Source organism: Rattus norvegicus, chromosome 5, assembly GCF_036323735.1.
Source record: "Rattus norvegicus strain BN/NHsdMcwi chromosome 5, GRCr8, whole genome shotgun sequence".
Taxonomy (NCBI): Eukaryota; Metazoa; Chordata; class Mammalia; order Rodentia; family Muridae; genus Rattus; species Rattus norvegicus.
Window position 1 is genome coordinate 7,761,258 of NC_086023.1, and position 25,402 is coordinate 7,786,659.

At 41.9% G+C, this 25,402-nt stretch overlaps 1 protein-coding gene across 10 annotated transcripts in view; it reads left to right on the forward strand.

Annotated features, from left to right (window-relative positions):
• Stau2 (staufen double-stranded RNA binding protein 2) overlaps nt 1–25,402 on the forward strand; it is a 244,679-nt gene that overhangs the window by 137,730 nt on the left and 81,547 nt on the right. For 6 of the 10 annotated variants that reach the window (XM_063287126.1, NM_001007149.2, XM_063287125.1 and 3 more), the window contains one exon: nt 9,192–9,502. In XM_063287126.1, the coding sequence (XP_063143196.1) occupies nt 9,192–9,502 (311 nt within the window). Of the gene's footprint in view, nt 1–9,191; nt 11,565–25,402 lie in introns of those variants that run through there. The other 4 variants (NM_001393676.1, NM_134466.4, NM_001007150.2 and 1 more) reach the window with 2 other exon arrangements.

Sequence of the window (25,402 nt, forward strand, 5' to 3'; positions counted from 1 at the left end):
CCCAATCTACAATGGCATTTCATTTTCTTTTTATGCACCGCTGCCCCACCCAGGACAAAACTGCTTGTGAAAAGTTCTAGTTCTTGTTCTTATGGATGTTTTGTAGTAGCAAACGTCCTAGCCCTAGGTCTAAAGAATCTTATGGCTTAGCTCCTAATTTCACATTTAACCTTAAGGTCCATTTTGAGATAACTCTTACTTAAATTGAGAGGCTTAGTTTGAGACTCCTTGCCTCACCTTTATCTCTGTGTTTCCTATGCTGACTTTGGTTTTCACTTCATATCTTTGGTCTGGGTTCTCTCTGTTGCTGACTTGTGCATTGATCTTGCTAATACCAGTTTTGGGCAATGGGGTGATATGTTGTCTTTCACTGGGGTCAGCTTCCCTCCCTCTTGTTTCTTTTTGCACATTATTCAAGGCATACTGCTTCCTTTGCTTTTCCAAATAAGTGTTAAAATTATCTATTTTCTTCTGTCAACAAATAATCGTTGCCAAGAATCACCTAGGCATTTTGTTAAACCTGTGCACAAACGTCTGCTTTGCTGGCTCTTCAGCCAGCATTGGATGCAGTTTCATGTTGAAAACTGGGTATTTTAGGTAATGTAAGCTGTCAGGATGGATCCCTCCCCCCTCCCTCCTCCGCTCCCCTCCCTCCTCCGCTCCCCTGGACTCATCGTTTTTGCTATTTGTTTGTCCACGTTATCACTGGCTTGGCCAGATTGTTTCTGTGAAGCTTGTTTCTCTTGCAGCATGAAGCCAGGAACGTTGTTCCTCAGAGGTGCATCCCTGAGTGTGTGCGTGGTCACCTGGGATGATGGTGGGTTTTTAGGGCTCTTTAGCAGTGTCATTTTGTTGTTGTTGTTGTTGTTGTTGTTGTTGTTGTTGTTGTTGTTGTTGTTAGACTTTTTACCTCTGCTAGTGTTTAACACAGCTGTTCAACTCCATAAGTTGCTGGTGGAATAGTGGTGTGTGTGTGTGTGTGTGTGTGTGTGTGTGTGTGTGTGTGTGTACTTAATTTTTTTCTTTTCTTTTTTCTCTTTTTCTTTTTGTAAATTGGAAAGTAACTTTATTTGTTCTAGGGCATTGGCTAGAGTTGCCTCATATCTTCTTAAACTGCTTCTTGGTGCTAGCAGCCTTGGTGACCTTGAGCACATTGAATGGAACAGTCTTGCCCAGGGCCTGCACTCTCCAACAGTGACAATGTCGCTGCTCTGGACATCCCTGAAACAGGGACAGGTGCACGACATGTTCTTGTGGCACTTCTCAAAGCAGTGGTGCTTTCGGATGTAATGGAGATAGTCCCAGGGATGACAGTGGTCCTCTGCATCTTCCTCTTCCTCACGACCACACAGGATCCGACCTCGGATGGAGACCTTCCCAGTGAAGGGGCATTTCTTGTCTATGTAGGTGCCCTCAATGGCCTCTTTGGGTGTCTTGAAGCCTAGACCGTTGTTTTTGTAGTAACAAGGGAGTTTTTCCTTGCTGGTTCTCCCAGCAAAACACGCTTCTTGGTTTGAAAGATTGTAGGTTAAACTTGAAACCATTTATGATAGTTTTTGAGGCCAATCCTGAAGGTTTGTTCTCACCCAAAGGGACTCTTTTTAAAAAAAAATAATTTTCAACTATATATTTGCTCTTATTTTCTCCTCTTCTAGTTCCTTCTAGATCCTTCCCTTCCAAATCCTCCCCACTGCCTTACCCAACCCAACTTTATGCTTTTTCTCCTCACCCCACCCAAACCAGAAATCACAAGAATCGCGCACACAACCCCCCCCACACACAAATAGAACCCAAAATATACAACCAAAAGACTAATAAGACAAAAAAAAAATGCCCAAACAGCAAAATGAGATAAAAGATCTACAAGAGTACCATTGAGTTCATTTTACATTGACCCCACTCCTGGGCATGTGAAGTGTGATTAATACATGAGAGAGACTCCCCTGGAGAAAGCCAGTATTGCCCTTGCCAGTAGATATCAGTCACAGATGGCTTGGTGATTAGGAGTGGAAGCCTGAGCCCACTTCCCCTGCTCTGTGCCCTGGGAAGTTCATGTGTGGGCTGCCACAGTTGCTGTGATCTCATGCCTGCATCAGTCCTGTTGTTCCCTTGGAGTCCTCCATAAGCCCTGGCTCTTACAGATTCTCAGCCTCCTCTTCTGCATTGCTCCCTGTGCCTTGAGGGGAGGGTTAGATGAAGGCATTCAGGACTGAGATCTCCAAAGTGTCTCACCCTCTGCAGTGTCTAGTTGTATGCCTCTGTCTCAAAGGGACCCTTCTTGAGTCTGTCTTTGTATGGTTCTTTGGCAAGCAAGGCGATGATGGGCTAGCTTTAGGAAACCCCACACTTGCATGAACTGCTCACATCGAAGTTGTCAGTGTTTTCGAGTGTTCATAGGCCTGGGTTTTCCTACATGCTGTAGCAAATAAAGCCACTTCATTTTGAGAGCTTCAGTATTCTCTCCTCTTAAGGACTGCCCCTCTCCTTGGGCACACTTATGAAGCCACTGCCCCATGGTGGAAGTCTGATATAGTAGCCCACTTTTCTTAGGATAATGATTCTTACGATCAAATTGCCAGGTACAGAGGTAGTTTCTGATACTCTTGGGTTTTTGATTTGGGACTTTCCTTGTATGAGGTGGAAAGTGCTGGTACTAAGTGTCCTCAGCCTGCCCTGCCTGTGTGTCCTCAGCCTCCCCTGCCTGTGTGTCCTCAGCCTGCCCTGCCTGTGTGTCCTCAGCCTGCCCTGCCTGTGTGTCCTCAGCCTGCCCTGCCTGTGTGTCCTCAGCCTGCCCTGCCTGTGTTTCCTCAGCCTGCCCTGCCTGTGTGTCCTCAGCCTGCTCTGCCTGTGTGTCCTCAGCCTGCCCTGCCTGTGTGTCCTCAGCCTGCTCTGCCTGTGTGTCCTCAGCCTGCCCTGCCTGTGTGTCCTCAGCCTGCCCTGCCTGTGTGTCCTCAGCCTGCTCTGCCTGTGTGTCCTCAGCCTGCTCTGCCTGTGTGTCCTCAGCCTGCCCTGCCTGTGTGTCCTCAGCCTGCCCTGCCTGTGTGTCCTCAGCCTGCCCTGCCTGTGTGTCCTCAGCCTGCCCTGCCTGTGTGTCCTCAGCCTGCTCTGCCTGTGTGTCCTCAGCCTGCTCTGCCTGTGTGTCCTCAGCCTGCTCTGCCTGTGTGTCCTCAGCCTGCCCTGCCTGTGTGTCCTCAGCCTGCCCTGCCTGTGTGTCCTCAGCCTGCCCTGCCTGTGTGTCCTCAGCCTGCTCTGCCTGTGTGTCCTCAGCCTGCTCTGCCTGTGTGTCCTCAGCCTGCTCTGCCTGTGTGTCCTCAGCCTGCTCTGCCTGTGTGTCCTCAGCCTGCTCTGCCTGTGTGTCCTGACGTCGGAATCTTCCAGTGTCTTGGCTTCATATATCAGGAATCTGGCTCCTACAGCGTGGAGCCAAGATAAATGAGAAACTATAGTAGTCTGCTCCTTCTAGAGGATATTGTTATGTTCCTTCCTGAGAGGCTGAGGCGCTACATCATCTAAGCCGTCTTGGAATCTGGGAAAGGAGAGCACTTTGTGCCTTGGAGGAAAAGAAGAGAGACATTGGCTAAAATTTAGAAGGGCTGCAAGTATGACTCTTCTGGTGTCCCCGTCCTGGAGTCGGCACGTCCGTAAGAGTGTATAGGAGATGCACACAGTATACAGTGTATAGGAGATGCACACAGTATACAGTGTATAGGAGATGCACACAGTATACAGTGTATAGGAGATGCACACAGTATACAGTGTATAGGAGATGCACACAGTATACAGTGTATAGGAGATGCACACAGTATACAGTGTATAGGAGATGCACACAGTATACAGTATATAGGAGATGCACACAGTATACAGTACATAGGAGATGCACACAGTATACAGTACATAGGAGATCCACACAGTATACAGTGTATAGGAGATGCACACAGTATACAGTATATAGGAGATGCACACAGTATACAGTATATAGGAGATACACACAGTATACAGTATATAGGAGATACACACAGTATACAGTATATAGGAGATGCACACAGTATACAGTATATAGGAGATACACACAGTATACAGTATATAGGAGATACACACAGTATACAGTACATAGGAGATACACACAGTATACAGTGTATAGGAGATACACACAGTATACAGTATATAGGAGATGCACACAGTATACAGTATATAGGAGATCCACACAGTATACAGTATATAGGAGATGCACACAGTATACAGTATATAGGAGATGCACACAGTATACAGTATATAGGAGATATACACAGTATACAGTATATAGGAGATGCACACAGTATACAGTATATAGGAGATGCACACAGTATGCAGTATATAGGAGATACACACAGTATACAGTATATAGGAGATGCACACAGTATACAGTGTATAGGAGATGCACACAGTATACAGTGTATAGGAGATGCACACAGTATACAGTATATAGGAGATAGACACAGTATACAGTGTATAGGAGATGCACACAGTATACAGTGTATAGGAGATGCACACAGTATACAGTGTATAGGAGATGCACACAGTATACAGTGTATAGGAGATGCACACAGTATACAGTGTATAGGAGATGCACACAGTATACAGTGTATAGGAGATGCACACAGTATACAGTGTATAGGAGATGCACACAGTATACAGTGTATAGGAGATGCACACAGTATACAGTGTATAGGAGATGCACACAGTATATAGGAAGTGAATCCCACTCAACCTCCAGAGTTACTCATAGTTTACTGGGGCTTTATTAGGTTGGCATGATTGAATTGAATCTTATTGGCTGTGAAATTGATACTGGCCTTTGGAGGTGGGGCTAATCTTGTAGTTCAAAGCCTCAACTTCCTAATCGTGTGCCTGGTCTTTCTGATATAATGTCTAGCACCTCCTACCAGCCCCCATGATTTTCCTGCTTCACCCTCCAATAACCACAGGACCACTCTTACTCATCTAAGTAGCATAAACTCTTGTGTGTGCCATCATACCCACTAGGGATAACACACACACTTTTCATGTAGGAAACTTGATGGGGCTTTAGAAGTTGCTTCCCAGGAGCTGAGAGCAAAGACATTCATTTCAGAGGGAAATTTCTTTTGTTTGCCAGATTTCCTTAGCCTCCAGACTGTTAAGTTTGTACTTAAGTAAGTTTTTTACTTTTATGGGAGGAACCGGCCTGTGCATCTTCTTCACTCATCATTTGGAAGTAGATTCTCAAACTTTGTTTTCATCATTGCTTACATGGTTTATCTATTTCCCACATTCCTTTATTTTTAACTTACCTGTATCATTATTTTTGACATGAGCTTCTTGTGGCCATATTTTCAAGCATAAAATGCCAATCTTTTTAATTGGTATATTTAGATAATTTTTTATTTATTGTCATTAGTATACAGTAAAGCTTAAGCATGCTAGGTTTTTCTATTTCCATTAATTTATTTATTCACTTTACATCTGGATCTCAGCCCCCCGCTTCCCCCTGTCTTGAGTGTCTTGTCCCTATCATCTTCCCTTCCTTCACACATCAAGTTACCACAGGACTAAATATATTCTCAAGTGTCTCTGATGTCATTTATGTGGCCTTTTCAGTGACTGCATTGAGTTTGGTGTTATATAATAGCATTTTCTTACATTTAGACAGTACACCCTACAAAAACCATTGTAGCACTAAACATTTTATGTAGTGTTTTTTCTCATATGACCTGCATTTTGCCACAGAGTATTAGAGCTAGTCTGTTCTTTGGGTTTATGCCCAGATGTTTCTTTTTGTTTAAATTAAAATATAGGGGTTGGGGATTTAGCTCAGTGGTAGAGCGCTTGCCTAGCAAGCGGAAGGCCCTGGGTTCGGTCCCCAGCTCCGAAAAAAAAGAAAAAAAGAAAAAAAGAAAAAATATAAAGTACATCCTTACCTCCTTCTCTTTCCTTTTTCCAGGCCCTTCCATGTCCCCTCCAATCATAGCCTCTTCCTCTTCAGTTGTTTTATATTATGTGCATGCATGAATGCATAAATACAAGAAACTCCATCCATATAATGCTGCTTGTATGAGTATGTTTTCAGGGATGACCACTTGGTGCTGGACAGCCAACCAAGAAAACTCATTCCTAGGGAAGACTAATTCTCTCTGCCTTCCTCTTTGACTTTGCTTCCTTGTCTAGGGATGGGGCCCAGTGAAATCCAGCCCCTTCCTCATTAGCATGTTTGTCGGGGTTGTTTTTGTTAGGGTCTTGCTTAGATAGCCAAATTGCTGAGGTATCATGAGTAAAGATTCTTTGCCATTCTAGAAGACACAATCTCATAGTAGATTTACTAGTCTCCTAGTTCTTGAATTCTTTAAGCCTCTTGTTCTGCAATGGTCTTGAGCCTTAGGTGTAGGAGTTGTGCTGTAGAAATACTCTTTTGCTTTTCCGTGATAGTCTCCATCTGTTACAAATTGAAGTTCTTCAATTTGAGGTGAGCGTTATACATATCTGTTGGGTATAAGGATACATTTCAGATGCAATTAGGAATCAGGGTCTAGTAAAGTGGTAGTACTAGGTTCTCCTCTAAGATCCATGACCTCATTAGCCCCAGGCAGTTGTCTTGGTTTCCAGTACCAGGCCTGATTTCCCTCATATTGAGTGATCCTTAAGTCCAATAGGGAACTGTTGGTTACCACCAAAGTAAGTGTACCACTAGTGCACCCTTAGGGCTGTTCGTCATGCTGATCATTGTTGTTCATAGAGGATCACAGCTGGGTAGAGCTGTTAGTTGTTTCCCTCCCTTAGTATCTTGTATACTCACGGAGAAGACTTTCAGGTCAGATTTAACTTGGATCCTCTGAGTCCTATTTCCAAAATACTTGATGTCTTCAACTTCTGGGAGGCAACCGAGGCCAATAGCAATAACCTATAATATTTTGAGAAAATCTCGGTCTTCCCTGACCAACAACTAGAAACGGAATTTTTTATGCCTAGTACTACAGTTCCTGTTAGTCTGCAGTTCTCTAGAAACCAGGCTGTTTCTCCCTTCTCTGCTTACCTGGTGAGCAGTCAGGGTAGCTGGCACCAAAAGCAGAGAAAGGGGAAACAGCCTTGAGCTCTCCCTGCCTCCCCACCCCAAATGCCCTGCCCAGCCACAAGATGACCCTGATTCTGTGCAATAACAATATCCAAGATGAGTCTCAGTGATAGTCGAATATTTATAGTACTTCAGAAATCAGAAACCTTGAACCAATGGCTCATTTAAATCCTGCTAGAAAAAAGTTATTGGATTTTTCTAACCAAAGTCAGAAAGAAATCCTGATAGAAAAAAAAATTCTAAAATTTTCTGACCAAAGTCAAAATCCTGTTAGAAAAATTCTAAAAGAAAATTTCACTCTCTAAGCTGTTCTTTCTGGGTAGTTTTCTCTTGCAAATAAAGCCCAGTATTTTTTTTTTTTTTACATATCAACGCAGTCATTTACTCCAGGTTCCCTTTTGATTATCCCACAAATCAGCATTTTATGACCTTAGCTTTTTGATTCTTAGGAAAAGACAGTAAGTGTATTTTTTTTTTAAAAAAAACATGGCAAATGAACTCAGAGATCTTCTTGCGTTTAAAAACTCAGACAATAAGTTAGCTAGGTGGGGTCCAGCTCTGAGATCACCATCCCCACCATTTACTCAGTCCCAGGCTGACCTTGAACACAGGAATCTACCTGTCTTTGTAAGCACAAACAATAAACTTGACTGGGTGGGATCTTGCCCGGCAATCGCCACTCCCCAAATCTCTTTATTACCTTCCTTAATATCTTTCTGACAGGCTGGCTCATAGTGCAGTTGCCTCTGTTCTTGTAGGTCTGTGAAGCCTCTCATATAATTCATATTGCATCCTTATATTTTTGCATATTTTTGTGAAATCCTGTTTTGAACTCATGTTTTCAGAGTTCTTTCCCACAGCCTTAAGGGCTGTCCTGAAGGTCACAGTGTTTACTATTTTGCCAAGATCATTAGCTTCCCAGACTCATGCTGTTTCTAATTATCATGGAGTCATCAACCTTGGCAGGAAGAACATCTCCTGAAGGTGGAACATAAAGTAAATTATACACATTATTATACAAACAAGCTTTATGCCTGGCAACTATCAATAGTCATGAAGGCCCATTTCCTGCTAGCTCTGTCCAGGGGCAGGAACTGTGTCATGCTGTTCCTTGTGCATGGTCATGCAGCTCTTGACAGGAGGCCATGTGGATGCCCATGATCTGCTGCTGTCAAAGGCCATGTTGGTGTCTGTGGTTTGTGCTGCCACCAGGAACCATGTAGATTAGTGATCCTGCTGCCACTGGCTATTATGGGCAAGGAAGCTTCTTTTGCAGTGATTTCAATGACTGCAGACTCATAATTTGGAATGAAGGCTTCTGTGACCCCTGACTACAAAAGAAACAGTCTAGACAGGAAGCCTGTGAAGAGAGTCCTTAAAAGTTGTGATAAAGATGCTGAAATGTAGCCCCTCACAGTTGATGACTTCTGGTGGGTGTTTGGGTAGGAAAGGACTCAGTTATCTTTAAGGGGCTGCCACTGGGAGTTAGACCATGCTCCAGGGAGTGTTTGGGCAACACAAACTGCACTTGTTGTAGAGTTTTTTTCTTTTCTTTTTTTTTTAATGAGAGCAAAAGGGTGGGTGCGTGAACTTAGAAGGAATGGAAAGTGAATATCATCAGTGTGTATTATGTAGGATTCCCAATGAATCAATAAACATATTATGTTGGAGGAAAAAATAAAAGTACAGTCTTGAAAAAATAAACTTCAGTGTCCAGAGTTGTCTATGGGATGCCCTTGTGAGGAGGAAAGCACAAGTTAACCACTGGACACTAAGGTCTGAGTCTCCAAAGATAACATCTGGACCGATACTGCCTTCCTTTTGTCTTCTGTGCCTCAGTTGGCATATTTGGGGATGTTTCCCCTGTCGTACGAGATACAATACTGTTGGACTTGGGAGTGAAGATGCTGCACATTTCCAGCCTCCTCCACATGGAACTTTTACACTAGTGTCTGCCTCTGAATAGATGCTGCACTTCCTCCACAGGCATCAGGAAGAGGCTCAATGGACAGTTTCTGGTCTCTTTGTTACAGCAAATAGTGCTATTATGTGTCTCTGTACTAATTATTTCAAGTGTATTAACAGTTTACCTTTATTTTATTCATAGCTCCAAAAGGAATTCTTCATCTTTCTCCTGATGTTTATCAAGAGATGGAAGCCAGCCGCCACAGAGTGACCTCTGGCACAACTCTAGGCTACTTATCACCCAAAGATATGAACCAACCTTCAAGCTCCTTCTTCAGTGTAGAGTCTCCCTCACCGACTAGTTCAGCCCCAGCTGCCAGGGAACTCCTAATGAATGGAACATCTCCTGCTGCTGAAGCCATAGGTTTAAAAGGAAGTTCTCCTACTCCCCCTTGTTCTTCAGTACAGCCTTCAAAACAACTGGAATATTTAGCAAGGATTCAAGGCTTTCAGGTATGATTTTAAAGAAAAAACAAAAAGAGAAAGTAAAACTCATTAGCCCCAAATCTTTCATTTCTGTCTATCAGAAGGCTCATTCTTGCCTGCTAATGTGGCCTCCATTAACATTGTAAGTTATTTAGAAACACAAAAGACAGAGAAAAGAGAGTCAAAACACATCACTTTCTGTCATTTCCATCCAGGAACTCTGTTGCTGCCTGGCTCTCTGCCATATTGATATTCACATTTATATTCTCTCTGCCTCTCTGTCTGTCTGTCTCTCCCTCCCTCTCTCTTTCTTCCCCTTCCTTCCCCGCCCTCCTTCCCCTCTCCCTCCATGTCTCCATCCTTCCCTTCCTCCTGTGTCCTGTCTTCCAGTTGGTCTTGATTGGCACATCCATCTTGACACTTTGTTTTGCACAAACAAGATTCTCCCTGGAGACATTTGGTGTTAGTGTTTACATCACTTCCCCTCATGTTACAGTCATGGTTGAGTCTTTCTGCTGCTGATCTGATTTAATAGCAGTTTTGAAGTTCCCATCCTGTAGTTAGTAATGACACAGGTACATTTATAAGGTCCAGCACCCTTGAAGTCTCTTACCTTAGGGGGCATTAAATGTGGCACTGAGTAAGGGGACACTTTCCGGTTGTTGGAGGTAACATGAGTGTCTGTTGTTGGGTCATGTGCTGAGCCAGGGTGGTGGACAAGCATCCACCCCACTGATACAGCAGCTGTCTCATGGTGATCGCATCCTGTGCACAGCTGAGTTCTGTGTATGCATTTGGGAATGACGCTTCTCCCCTATTTATTCTGAAATACCCTATGAAACCAACAATCCTTTATCACATAAGAGACTGTAAAGGACTTGTTAACTGTGGGAAGGGAGGTTCACGTGTGCTGACTCCTAGTTGCCTTGAAGGCCACGTACTGAATGTGACTGTCAACTGACGGGATGAGCCTGCAGCTCTCGTGTGCTCAGGACGCGCTGGCCCCACATTTCATTGCTCATCTCCCATCTTAGTCTCCCCCTTAAGACCAAGCTGTAATCTCTTGTAGAAATGTTCTAGATCTGTACTGTGTAGAAGATCATGTATGGTAAATGTTTCACGCCGTCACATATACAATGGGAAAGAAGATCATGTGTGGGAGTACTTTGCATGTTTGGTTTGGCTTTCTTACTTCACAGATCCAATCCAAATCTTTCAATTCTATCTCCAGGTAATTGCTAGTGTTTTTAATCAGACTATTAATATGAAGTTGAAAAAGCTGTTACCAATTATTGACTCTGTCATCTGAAATTTAAATGCTTTAATTTCAAGTTATAATTTTAGAATTTGTTATTTACCTTAAGAATTACAATAAATCAGTTTGAACAAAAGACTTTGATTCATATAGTGAAAGCACTAGACTAACATTTAGTTCTACTAATCCTGCAAAGGATCAATTAAAACAAACTGATGAAAAGAAGCCCCCTGCTCATTTATAAATGTCTGCGAGCGATGGTTCGTCTCTGTGCACTCTGGCCTCTCAGCTGAGCTTTGAAGTTTCTAAGTTCCTTATGCATTAGTTCTTGGCCATGACAGCAGCTATAATCTTTTCCTGTCTTCACTTTAACCAACTTCTAGTCTCCTATCCCTATTGCCGGGTTCACTGCTTAGATCTGTCTCAAGAGCTTGCTCTTACTCATGGACAAGGTAAACTTCTCCAGACCATGGTTTTTATACATTACTGTGCTGCTTCACTGGACTGAGCTGGTGCTGATGGGAAATGTGCTGCCATGGATCACAGCCTGCAGCTGCAAGGCAAGCAGTCTCTGGAGAGTAGCTTCTGGTCCATCATGTGTGTACACATCATCATGCCCCCTACAAGGTTCTTTGTGACTAATTAAGAGTTTTGAAGTGTATTTCTTTCTTGGTAATTTCTCAGGTAGGAAAACATACAGATTTTTTGTTTCTTAAACAATTTAATTAGACTGTAGCTAGAAATTGTAAGACCAGCTTGTTAGAAATTATATGCTCTTCTGTTACTTTTATTTCTGGAATTTGAAAACAATAAATTCATTTTCTTTGTAGGTCAGAAACTTTTCATTTCATTCCACATTGAACAGTTGTCATTCTTACTGAATGTATAGACCTGCTTGGGCCTGCCTTTGCTCACTGCTATTTGATTTAAGCCTAACTAAGCTACTGTGAGTGTTCTTAACAAAACTGATTTCACAAATCAGAGCATGACTGACACCCATTCCTAGTCATCCTTTCATTCTCAGTAATTCCCTTCGAAGGTTTTTATATTTAATTTTGGTATGTGTTTGAGAGTGTATGTGTGTGTGTGTATGTATGTATGTATGTATGTATGTATATGTGTATGTATATGTGCATGTGTGTGGACGTGTGTGAGAGTGTATGTGTGTATGTATGCATATGTGTATGTGTGTGTGCAAGAGTGTGTGTGTGTATGTGTATGTGTGTGCTTGTGTACGTGTATGTGTGTGTGAGTGTATATGTGCATGTGTGCACGTATGCCCATGCCTGTGTTTGTGCAGATGCTCTTGGAGACCAAAGGCATCAGATCCTCTGGAACTGGATCACAGGTAGGTACTGGGATCTGAACTCCAGTCCTTTATAAGAGCAATCTGTGCATTTAACTGCTGAGCCTTCTTGTAGGCCTCTACCACCAAAAGAGGTATTTTAGAAACAATGTCTTTCAAACCCTTTTATGAATGCATATTTTTCCTCTTAAATTCTGTTGAGTGCATTTTAATTATCTTTTAGAACTTGGAAATTCCTACTAATTTATCATTCTTAGAAAAGTATTTATGTCAATAGTTTTTGAGCCCAGACATTGTCTCTCATAACCAGTCTGCATTTATATTTGAAAGAAGTCAAGGCTATAGTTAAGTCATAGTGTTTGAGAGTTTCCTATTGGAACCTTTGCTAGTCTTCAGTTACAAAATCTTTCAAAGTTATTCAGTTTATCATGAAACTGGCAAAGGTAGTTGGAACCCTGGGCTTCTGAGCTGAAGTAGATGACTCTGTCTTAGACATTGTCTTCTTCTTAAAGAAATTACCCTTACTATGCTTTTCTGTACTAATATTACCAGCAAATAGTAAGAATGATCAGTTGCTTGTTCAAAGGAGTCATGAGGAAGATTCAATTTGAAATGAAAACGAAGTAACTTTAGCAAATTACTTTCCTAGCTATAATTAATTTCACTTTGGTCTTCTCTGTCATATGATCACCGTTCCCTGGATGGTGTCACTTGTGAGTCCTTTAGAATGAAACATATTGTTTATTCCTTACCTGAGTGACACAGGGAAGCATTTAATTGGTGTTTCAATTAAACTGTATTATTTATTTTAAAAAATGTGAGTTTTACATAGTGATACCATCTCTAGCTAAACGAGACTCTTTTCAGATAAAACTCACGTAACTATTTTGATCTGCCTTCTCTTAGAGTTAGTTGCTTAGGGTTCACTTTGATGTACAGGCTTTGTTCTATGTCTACAGCGTGATACTAATATAGATTGCATGTGATGGGTCACAGATAGGAAGGCGAGGCGAGGCTCCCTCAGAATCATCTTCTCCTCTTCTATTCTCCACACAGGAAACGTAATAATCCACTTTCTGAAATCTTCAGAGTGGATGTTTACAGTTTTCTGGTTTTTGGCGTTTTTTTGTTTTGTTTTGTTTGGTTTGGTTTGGTTTTTGTGTTTTTTAAAGAATGGAATATGTAATGTTTAAATGGGCAATAACAGTACAGTTTTTTGCAGATAGAATATGGAGAAAGAAGGCCGCCTTCTGCTGCACGTTTTCCTTGCAGCATAAGCTTCGCTGTTTTCCATCTGAGTTCAGATTCTCATCTAAACTATGATATAAGTTGCATCTAAAGTGGTAAAAGACACACACTTGCAGTCTTGGTCTGGGATTAGCATCTGCGATTTCCAGTTACTTCTTGAAAGCACCTCTTGTGCTTAGCCTCAGCTTCTTACCAAAGACTCCTGAAATTAAGTTTATATCTGGTCTTCCTACAGTGACCCAAATGCTTAGGCATAGTCTTTGAATGGGCAGCTCGTCGGCCATTTGACTTACTGTGTCAGATATTGTTAGACTTTATGCTGGCTAAACCCCCAGAAGTTTGCAAACATAACAGGTTTTTTTCAAAAATGAGTTACAGATCACCTCCATTACAGAATTCCAGATCACCTCATTTTACTGAAACATAAAAGGACTACAGAAAATCCCTGTGCTTGAAGAAAGGAATCTTGGTGTTCAATTTGAAATAAAAATGAATAACATTAGCAAGTTATCTTTCTTAATGTATTAGTGTCTTGCTTTGATGGGTAACAGGTAAGAAACAAGCAAAGTAGACTGCAGTTTGGCACCAAATTGTTCAAAACTGACCTTATTCTAAAGAGGTGCATTATATCCATTAAATGGTTCATTTGTATAAACTCTAAGAGTAAAGTACAACATACCACATGTTTCCACATAAAAAACATAAAGACACACTTAGTGTTTTAGACCTCTAAAGGCAAAGACCTGAGGTAAGTGACTGCAGTGCAGGAGAAAATGGTTGTCAGGGCTATCCTCCCTAAGCAGAACCAACTGTGGTTCTGAACAAATAAACAGTTATTTGTTAGAAGATACTGCAACTCAACATTCAGATTTTGCTATTTGGAATTATTTGAAGATCAAATATTGGAGGGAAAACTTTGTTTTTTATTTGGATTTTTATTGCATTTCTCTTTGGTAGGGAGATTGGCAATGATGTGGTTTATTTTCCCCAGTGACATAAGCTTAGTTAGAGCCCCTACATCATGTTAAGTAATTCCACTGTTGCCCTTTTTCCAACATTCAGTGCTGTCCGAAGTTGCCTGAATTCTCATTTAGCTTGGTCTCTCTTCACCCAGGTAGCTCTTTAAATTTTATTACATTGATTGATGGACTGGTAAGTTGGTTGAGGGTGGGGTTTCTGTGTGTGTGACTGTATGTGTGTGGAGATCAGAAGAACCTCAGCCCTCCTTTCATGTGAATTCCAGGGATTGAACTCAGGTCATCAACCATGGCTGTAGGTACCTTTACCATCTTGCCAGCCACCACAAGAGAAAGAAAGCACTGTGGAGTAACTAATGTGAAAGAGTCTTTAAACTCAGAGCAGCTAAAACCACCTACCTTGACATTAGGGGACATGTATCCTATTTGGGTGACACTGGGATAAATAAGGGAAGGAAACTGATATTTATGGACTGGATTGTAGTATACATTGATATAGGCAGGCATTATGTATATTATAACAGAAGGACCTGGCATGTTTGTGTTTAGAAATCTTTTATTATTGTTGTTCCCCTTTTTTTAAAATTTGAGACAGGGTCTCATATAGCCCAGGCTGTTCTCGAAATCACTATGCAGGTTGGCCTTGAACTCCTGATGCCTCTGCTGTTGCATCCTGTGTACTTGGATTATAGGCAGGTGCCACCACTCCTGGCTGGCCTTCTTTTTAAAACCATACTAGTCGCATGATGCTTGAAGGCTGACCCTGTAGCAGGGTTAGTGTGGGGTAGGCCCATGGGCCTCTGGACACTAGTTTGTTCTCACAAGATCAGTGATGACTAGCTTTGTTCTGCCCTTTGAACAACTAGCGTGCTAAAACCTCTGACTGCTCTGAGCTAAAAGGGCATTTGGGTTTTATTTTAAAATAAAGTGCTATGTATAAGTACTCATTTAAAGCTATATTGATTAAATATAATGTTAGTAATACAATAAATTACTTTTCTAATTGTGATTATGTTTTAAATCCTGTCATATTTTAGGGTCTCAAAAGTTCTACCTCCTGATTTTGGTCACCGCAACAAAAAATTTAGGAATGCTGAGATGAATCACTATGTAAAGACATTTGCCGTCAGAACTGACAGCCTAAGTTCAGGACGCACATGGTGCGAGGAGAGCCAGCTCCTGCAGCATGTCCTCTGCCCTACATACACACACACACACACACACACACACACACACACACACACACACGCATGCATGCACACATGGACACACACCTACATATGCATGCACACACATGCATAAATGGAATACATAAATACTAAATGAAATTTATACATTGTGAAATACATAAATGTAATTTAAAATACTTAACTGTCAAAACTAGATATTGGAAAAATATGACTATATATGATGCTATCCTTTTATTAAGTGCAAACAAGATCCTGAGCCAAGTGTTTTAATTAGAATATTTGAGAAAATAAGAACTCCTTCTGGAAAATGATATTAAGCACACAGCATCTTTTAAATGTTTTAATCAATACTGTTGGGAAATAATTTACATACAGAAAAATCTGTTGATTTTAGTTCAAAGTCTGATTCCTTTTTTAAAGGCCTACAACCGTGTGCCTGTTGCTTCCACAATTATGAAAAATGTGCTTGTGCCTCTTTGCAGGAGCTCCTCCTTCCCTCCACAGCTTTGTCCTCACTCCTACCCAGTGCAATACTCAGATTCATCCATGTCTTGTGAGTTGACACTTTGTTCTTTTTCGCTGCTGAGTACTAGTCCATTGTATAACTATATGCCAGAAATTGTTTCTCGGTTTACATGGTGATAGACATTTGGGTTGTTACAAGTTTGGCACTATTATGAATAACGAGATATGCAAGTCTATCTATACAGGCTCTATACAAACAGAGTCTATACAGAGCATATGCAAGAGTCGATACAGACAGTTCCCACTTCCCTCAGGACAACAGATTAGAGCGGAATTACTCCTGCATCATGGTAAGTGCACACATACTGATCCCTTTTCACCTGTGTGAGCTCTGCTGTTGCTGTGGTTACGTCCTCACCATGACTCCTGTGCCGCTGACATCCTAGTCTGTAGTTCATTGCCCCTTAACTAATTCTGTTCCTTAACATGTATTCTTCGAGAGGTTCATAGTGTCTACAACAAAACCCCCCATTTTCCCTTCTAACTGCTCCTGGGTCCCCACACACCCTACCAATCTCTTGTTCTCTTTTTTCTTTTTCTTTTTAAGCCCACTAAGTCTGAGTAGTATGCTGATATATGTGTGGGTGTGGGGCCATCTGTTGGAGTGCTGGGTATGCCCAGTGGCCATACCGCAGTGCTTCACTGGTCATTTGTGACGTGCCCATTGGTCACTGTTTCTAGTTGTACTTTTCTTATTTCTGACACATAACATGTCTTTGGATACTGAATGCAGTCCCATTTGCATTGATGTGGCACAAATGTGCCTTTGATCTCATCTAAGAAATTCTTGGCTAATTAAGTCTCAAAGCCTTTCTTTTGTTTTTATGTTTTTTAAAGATAAACCTTAAATTATGTGTTTGTGTGCAGTATAGAGTATCAGGACATTCGCTAAGAAAGTGTGTCAGGAGTTTGTCCTCACCTGTCTCACCTGTTCCTGAATGTCATTACATTTAAGAAATAAACTATAGGTTATCTTTTGTAGATGAGTCCTCGCTTTTTGGTCTAGTGACCTGTTAGGCCTTTTAGACTGATCTATAAACTGTCTTCCTCATGCTGACCCCCTAGGCTCCATCCCACCCAGCCTTTCCTTCAGTATCTGCATCTTTTCCCATCGTCCCTCTGTGCTGTGTGATAACAGTTATAAGCAAGTACCCTGGACTTCATGTACCCAGATCTAGGGGGCCACTCTCTTCTACCTCTCCTGGTTTTCAGGATCGACACCATTAATTTCAAGTTAATCTGCTAGCTTCCAGCCCATTCATACTTGAAGATAGTAAACCTTCACTTCGGTCACTGTCCGGTGAGCCGTGCAGATTTGGAGAGTCACCTGTCCTAGCCGACGTTCATTGTCTTCCATGTACTCTTACCATGCTCTCCCAGGTCCTTCTGAGCATCCGGGGTAGTTTGTACTCTGTGAGAGACTGCACTGCTTGTACGGTTCCTCCCGTAAACCTCCAGCTCCTCGGCCAGCCCAGAGCCCTTTGTCCTGCCACTTCAGCTGCTGAGACTTCAGTCTTACAATAAACAATAGGACATAGACTGTCCTTGGTCACCACCACCCAGACACATCACAGACTTCAGTCTTACAATGAACAATAGGACATAGACTGTCCTTGGTCACACCACCCAGACACATCACAGACTTCAGTCTTACAATGAACAATAGGAAATAGACTGTCCTTGGTCACACCACCCAGACACATCATAGACTTCAGTCTTACAATAAACAATAGGAAATAGACTATCCTTGGTCACCACCACCCAGACACATCACAGACTTCAGTCTTACAATGAACAATAGGACATAGACTGTCCTTGGTCACACCACCCAGACACATCACAGACTTCAGTCTTACAATAAACAATAGGACATAGACTGTCCTTGGTCACCACCACCCAGACACATCACAGACTTCAGTCTTACAATGAACAATAGGAAGTAGACTGTCCTTGGTCACACCACCCAGACACATCACAGACTTCAGTCTTACAATAAACAATAGGACATAGACTGTCCTTGGTCACCACCACCCAGACACATCACAGACTTCAGTCTTACAATAAACAATAGGACATAGACTGTCCTTGGTCACCACCACCCAGACACATCACAGACTTCAGTCTTACAATAAACAATAGGAAGTAGACTGTCCTTGGTCACACCACCCAGACACATCACAGACTTCAGTCTTACAATGAACAATAGGACATAGACTGTCCTTGGTCACACCACCCAGACACATCACAGACTTCAGTCTTACAATAAACAATAGGACATAGACTGTCCTTGGTCACCACCACCCAGACACATCACAGACTTCAGTCTTACAATGAACAATAGGACATAGACTGTCCTTGGTCACACCACCCAGACACATCACAGACTTCAGTCTTACAATAAACAATAGGACATAGACTGTCCTTGGTCACCACCACCCAGACACATCACAGACTTCAGTCTTACAATAAACAATAGGACATAGACTGTCCTTGGTCACCACCACCCAGACACATCACAGACTTCAGTCTTACAATGAACAATAGGACATAGACTGTCCTTGGTCACCACCACCCAGACACATCACAGACTTCAGTCTTACAATGAACAATAGGACATAGACTGTCCTTGGTCACCACCACCCAGACACGTCACAGACTTCAGTCTTACAATGAACAATAGGAAGTAGACTGTCCTTGGTCACCACCACCCAGACACATCACAGACTTCAGTCTTACAATGAACAATAGGAAATAGATAGGAAATAGACTGTCCTTGGTCACCACCACCCAGACACATCACAGACTTCAGTCTTACAATGAACAATAGGACATAGACTGTCCTTGGTCCCACCACCCAGACACATCATAGACTTCAGTCTTACAATGAACAATAGGAAGTAGACTGTCCTTGGTCACACCACCCAGACACATCACAGACTTCAGTCTTACAATGAACAATAGGACATAGACTGTCCTTGGTCACCACCACCCAGACACATCATAGACTTCAGTCTTACAATGAACAATAGGACATAGACTGTCCTTGGTCACCACCACCCAGACACGTCACAGACTTCAGTCTTACAATGAACAATAGGACATAGACTGTCCTTGGTCACCACCACCCAGACACATCACAGACTTCAGTCTTACAATGAACAATAGGAAGTAGACTGTCCTTGGTCACACCATCCAGACACATCATAGACTTCAGTCTTACAATGAACAATAGGACATAGACTGTCCTTGGTCACCACCACCCAGACACATCACAGACTTCAGTCTTACAATAAACAATAGGACATAGACTGTCCTTGGTCACCACCACCCAGACACATCATAGACTTACTTTTTTTCTGCATAAAAATCTTGGCCTTCCAATTGAAGTTGAAAATGACTTGGATATTCCTGACTTTGATCATATTCCAGCCTTCAATACTTTTTAAAGCCACATCTTATATTGATAACTGCAATTTATTCTTCCTATTACCAAAAGTTAGAATTCTACCAATATGTTTCTTAAATTTGTACTGAATCAAACCTTTAATTACTAACTTGTAATTTTGGCATTTACCAAAGGAAATAATGCAAAATATGGGAAAAATGTATAGATACAAAGATGTTCCGTATCCAACCTGTTAAGATAATGCCTCAAATAAATGTACTCTTGCCAAAATTTGAACATCTGAGTAAAGCTCTTAGTGTTGGCGAAAAGGTTGTTTTTAGACGTTCGCAGGAGTAATCTGTCTGAGACCCCTTTTCTGGCTTCTGAGGCTGTAGGTCACAAGCTCGCTCCTTCTGTATAAATTCACTGTTTCAGTGTCTGCCTCCACACAGCCTTCTCTGTGCCTCTGTATCTGTGCTGTCTCCTTTGTTCTTTAAAAAGGTCAACCCTAAACCCAAGATGATCTCATCTTGAAATAATTAACTTAGTAACACTTGGCCGAGCTCCCGTTTTCAAGTTAAGGCCCCGTTCAGAACAGGAGAACTGAGCTTATCTTTCAGGAGCCTCTGTTCACCCCAGCCACATGAGAACCTCTCTGAAAAGCTGAGTATTTGTATCTTTTAGTCCATTTGGAGGATTCTAACTGTATCTCCTCAAATACTGTTTCTACCCCACTTTCCCTCCTCTCTCTTCCAGACTTAATTGTCTCTCAGGTATTGCTCCAAGGTCCACAAGATTATGCCTTTTTCCCATTATGGACTAGACTATGTCGTTTCTGAAGAAAACCGTTTACTATTTCTCCTTTATTCTCTGGGCTTTCTTTTGGTTGGTTGGTTGGTTGGTTGGTTGGTTGGTTGGTTGGTTGGTTGGTTGGTTTTGTGCTTTGAACCTTGTGCTATTCTGGACTTTTTCATAAGTTTCTGCTTATCTGAAGATAATCTACTCATGACAGAGTATTTCTTTTCCTATCATTGAGTGTGTGGTCAGTACAGATTAGTCTCTGGTCTCTTACGTATAAATTATCCTTTTCTATTTCTTTTGAAACTGAGTCTAGATTACATCTTTGCTGTTAGGAGTGCTGTTTCTCAATAGCTATGTGCTGCTTTCTGAGGCACAGTTCTGGATATACTCACCCCCAAACTTGTATCTCTTCTCAGACATTGTCTTCTGAGACGGTAGTCTCTCCTGGTTCCATATCAACTTTGTGTATGAAATGCTGCAAAGGAAAGCCTCCTGGAGTTGGCATCAGGTGATCATTGCTACCAGACAGCATGGGTGTACATTCTCTGTAGGAAGGAAAATGATGGGGAAAAAAGGTAAAACTGCTGGTGAGTGGCTTCCCTGCAGTAGAGGTGCGTCTCTGGGTTTGATATTAACTTATATAACGTCATGTGGAATTACCAAAGACCAGCTTTCTCATGGCTACCCATTCCTGGCCTGGGAGCATTGTGTAAGCCCCTGTGCATCTGGTTATAACCTGCTCCTCTAATCAATAGTTCTATGTCTTTCATAATCTTGATACTTTTCAAGGATGGTGATCCTTCAATTTATAAAAACAAAAAAGTTCTTGACTTTTTTTGATAAATTTTCATGATTTGGAAAAATAGCTTGAAGTTATATGGGAAGATTTTTTATTTTGTTTTGTTGTTTGAGCTAGGTTCTCATGTAGCTCAGGCTGGCTTTTTGCTGTCCAGGTGAGGATAACCTTGAACTCCTTGGTTCCTTTGCCTCTCCCCTAAAAGTGCTGATTATAGAGTCGTCCGCCATGCCTGCCGAGGCAGCGCCTCTTTTAATGAGACTCTCACTGAAACGAGTCTCTGAACGCAGCTGTAGTTACTGTCATCCGCAACATTCACTCTGCACACAGTGCAAACAGCAGGCATGGCTCACTCTGTCTCACATGCCTAGCAGTTTTAGAAGATTCTCAGAGAAGAGCGAAGTCTACTCTGTTCACCAGTACATCACTCCTCACTGTTCTGTTGAGTAGAGTTCCAAGATGGCTGTTATGTCGCTTCCTTTAGTTTCACCCATGGCTTCAAGGTAACTCTACCAACAAAACTTCTTGTTTTGCTCATTTCTTGTGTTTTTTTCAGATTGAGAATGTATAGGCTTTGTCCTAAGTGTTATTGGTTCAGTCTTCCTAGTTTGCTGGTGAGTCAGTCTACCTGCTGACTTACGTTCTATCTCTTTGGAGAACTGTTGTTTTCCTTCTACTTGTTATAAGTGTGTGCAGTTAATTTCAGGAGCATTCAGAAATGTTGCCTGTTACATCTGGTCTTGGTCTGGAATCTGATTTCTGTCTTTTCTCAGTGACATTGAGATTTCTCTGCTCCTTCGTGTCAATGATGTTCTATTGAAGTATCAACATTTTATCAACATACTCCTGAAACTTGTGTTCTTAAGCGTCTCCTGCAACACTGCACAGCTGGGGACATTGTAGGTCATAGCTGGAGCATGTGGTGACAGAGGTCTATTTACCTTGCAACAATAGGGAAACTTGTTGATAGGAAGAATCAGAGCTGGTGTCTCAGTGCCACCCTCAAAGACTCGATGATGATCCAGCTCTCTTCTCCTGGGCTCCCTCCAATGAGGCATCACCTTGTAACTATTTTCTGTAGACTCAAATGACCCCCTCCTGCTGGGTGGTGGTCAAGACTTGGCCCTCTGGCAAGGAGAGATGAGGGGCCTTACTGTCACTAACAGGGATGAAAGTCTTGACTGCTCACTTGCCTGTCACTTACCATACTTGGGGCACTGGCTCTCCTTGATACTGTCTCACAGACTTGTAATCATGCACTCCCCTAATGGCTTCTGCAGCTGGGATGAGAGCAAGTTTGTCTTCTCTACAGTGATAGCCAAAATTCCTCTGTGTTGTTAGTTATTCTCTTTCTGGCCCTTTGGGTGGAAAGCTTGCTGTGAGGGGCTTATGGTCTACCCTCCCTGCCTTCCTTTCTTCTTCTCTATATAGCTGTTGGCATTTCCAAGTTGCTGGTTTGCTCATGCTCAGTTCAGTGTGTATGATAAAACTCTGGAGTTTACTGTTGGGCTTTTTCCTGAGTCCTGAAGTCCCTCTCTCCAGAATCCTGAGTCCTCTTGTTTCACATATGACACTTGGAGAGAATCTATTTACCTGGTGCAGAAGCAGAAATTCATAAATATTCTTCTTAGAAGGTTCTTTAAACCATAAATGTAATTATATTTTATATTCCCAGGTAGAAACTAGTATATCCCTCTGTTGCATATAATGAAAAGACACAACAACTACAATGGAAAGATATACAATATCTGTGTGCAGTGGAGAGGTTTCTAAGATTTTTTCCTCTGAGACCTGTATTGTTGAAGTATTACTCAGCACAATGGACTCTGAACTGGCCCTGGGAGTGAAGAGCCTGTATGAGCTAAATGCCAAAGGTTAGTGACCTTTGAAGGACACTTTTCCTTGGACCTTGAAAAACATTTTCCTTAAGAAACAGATAATTTGGGGTTGGGGATTTAGCTCAGTGGTAGAGCGCTTGCCTAGAAAGCGCAAGGCCCTGGGTTTGGTCCTCAGCTCTAAAAAAAAAGAAAGAAAAAAAAGAAACAGATAATTTTGTATAAAACCCTGTATTTTAGTATGCTTTTATTTTATGTATGTACATAATCGACACACGTGTGTGTGTGGACTATGAGCACCTACGAAAGAAGAGAGCTCCTTTTCTGGCAGGTAGATAATTGGCTTAAAGTCACCTTGTGCTGACAACACTATTGTTGCCATTGCTAGGTAATTTTTATGTCTTTACATCACTGGCGGATTTTGGACACCAAATACAAGCATATAATTTTGAAAGCTCATGCAAACATGTGCTTTCTGTCTCCATTCCCTTTCGAGGTGCTGGTGTGAGGAGCAGCTGTGGTGGAGTTTTACAGTATAACGCACTGCCACTTGCCTAGCATGCTCGATGCTGACATTTTGTTCCAAGGAGTGGATATGGTGTTAAGTTCTTACCTGTGAAAGAGATTGAGGACAAAAACATCAGGAGAATGTCAGAAGACATTCTCCTAATGGTTTTTTGGGGGTTGTTCTTAATGTTTTTCTTAAGAACAAAGAAATCTTGTTCTTAAAATCATACATTGTGTCATATCTTTTACTATATGAAATGGTGGGCTATAATTGTAATAAAGTACATTTATTTTAAAAGCTCTGATCTAGTTATAGTACCAAATGAGTTTTGTAAATTTTATTCACTTTTAAATTAGCTAATTGCATATATGCTTGTGTATTATATGCATAGCACTAAAATAATATAGGCTGATGCTAGTGACAGGTTGGTCCATGAGATAACTTACATATCATTAGATGAAAAGTCTACAAAAGTAGAGGGAAGTTCATCTGTTTTTTAGTTCAGGATTCGTGAAACACATCTGTTCCATTCTTGCTAGGAACATACTATATGAGGTAAATAAGATTTCGTCTTTAAACCTTAATGTGTTATCCTAGGTTAAGCATGGATCCTAGCAGATGTGAGAACCAAGCATGTCCTTCGTATCCTGAGATCCATCTCTAAGTGCTGTCTTCCTCTTCAGTGTTGGGCTTCCAGGTAGCACCTCCAGTGCTGCTGGCACTACCTGCTGCTGGGAAGGGAACTCCAGCTCAGTGAATGAGCCTGAGGTGGGCTAGCATCCTGGTTTTCCTGACACACAGTCATGTGACATCCAACGCACAGAGGAGTGGCCCTCCCCTCTCCTTAGTGATGTAAGAGGAGCTGGATCTCTTGTTCCCTCAGCCAATAGGAGGGAGCCTTTACATGTCAACAGACCACGCAGTAGCCAGCTCCTGCTGGGGTTTCTGAACAACGTGTGGTTCTGTGGCATCAAGGAGAGCAGCCCCTGAGAAACAGTTTGACTCAATTCTTTGGGCAGGGGGCAGAATAAAGAGTAATTTTTATTTGGACAGCCCTCATACAGGTATGAAAAAATTCATATAATTTTAGGAAAATAATTCTAAGACAAGACATTTTTCTTATTAGAAGAATAGTTTAAATGTTTTTCTCTTTAGGGAAAAGAAATCTTTAGGCCGCTACAATAACTGTTGGAATATAAAAGTGTAAAATCCCAAACCTGAGCAAATCGGATGACAGGTCACCTAGGCAAAGCATTTGAAGATTACAGTTACTATATAGGTTTGCACATGCCCAAGGAAGCCCTTGGATTGGCATTTTAATTGATAACTCCCGTCTTAGTGCAATAACCTTTACAAATTCAAAAAAACCAAAATGGCCGTTCTTAGTGTGAGTGATGCAGGACGGCACTGGGTGCTTCCCTCTCGGGTGGAGTCAGCAGGACAGCGTCCCGCAGAGGTCCCGGGGCCACGTCTTCACTTTCCTTCATTTTCATTGCCCAGTTAGCTTAAATACTCGTGTATTATAGTCCACAGTGTCTGAGGATTCAGGCTTCCCTTTAATACACGAGTCATGACCGATATCACTTTTTATTTCTAAGAAAAAATAAAGAAAGCCATATGACACTTAGGAAACATTATCTAACGTGTAGCCCTTTCAAGGTCTTTATCAACATATTGGGATGTTTTGTTCAGTTTGAGACTGGGTGGTCCTTAAGTAGTCGTTTCACTTTGGTAGTATCAGGAGCTTTTATCTGGTTTATTGAGCTGTGTCAGTGCATTGGAAGTGTGGTGAAGAACTGTCTTCAGCCATGGCTGCTCAGTGTGCTGTCCAGTTACCCATTTGTGCAAGTCCTAAGCTTGCTGTTTACCTTTAGTTCTTACATCCAGCCCTGTAGCTGGGGAGTGCAGCTCAGTGCTATACCTGCCGCAAGCTTGGAAGACAACAGTCAGTCTACTTCGGTTCAGTGCTGGGCTGAACCGAATGCAAGGCCATCACTTTGGCTCAAGAGCCTGAGAGATGGCAAGGGCACCCTGGCCTCTTTCTTTACTACAGTGTCCTTGAGTGTGTATGCCTGCTGAGGTGTTAGAGACCTTCCACAGT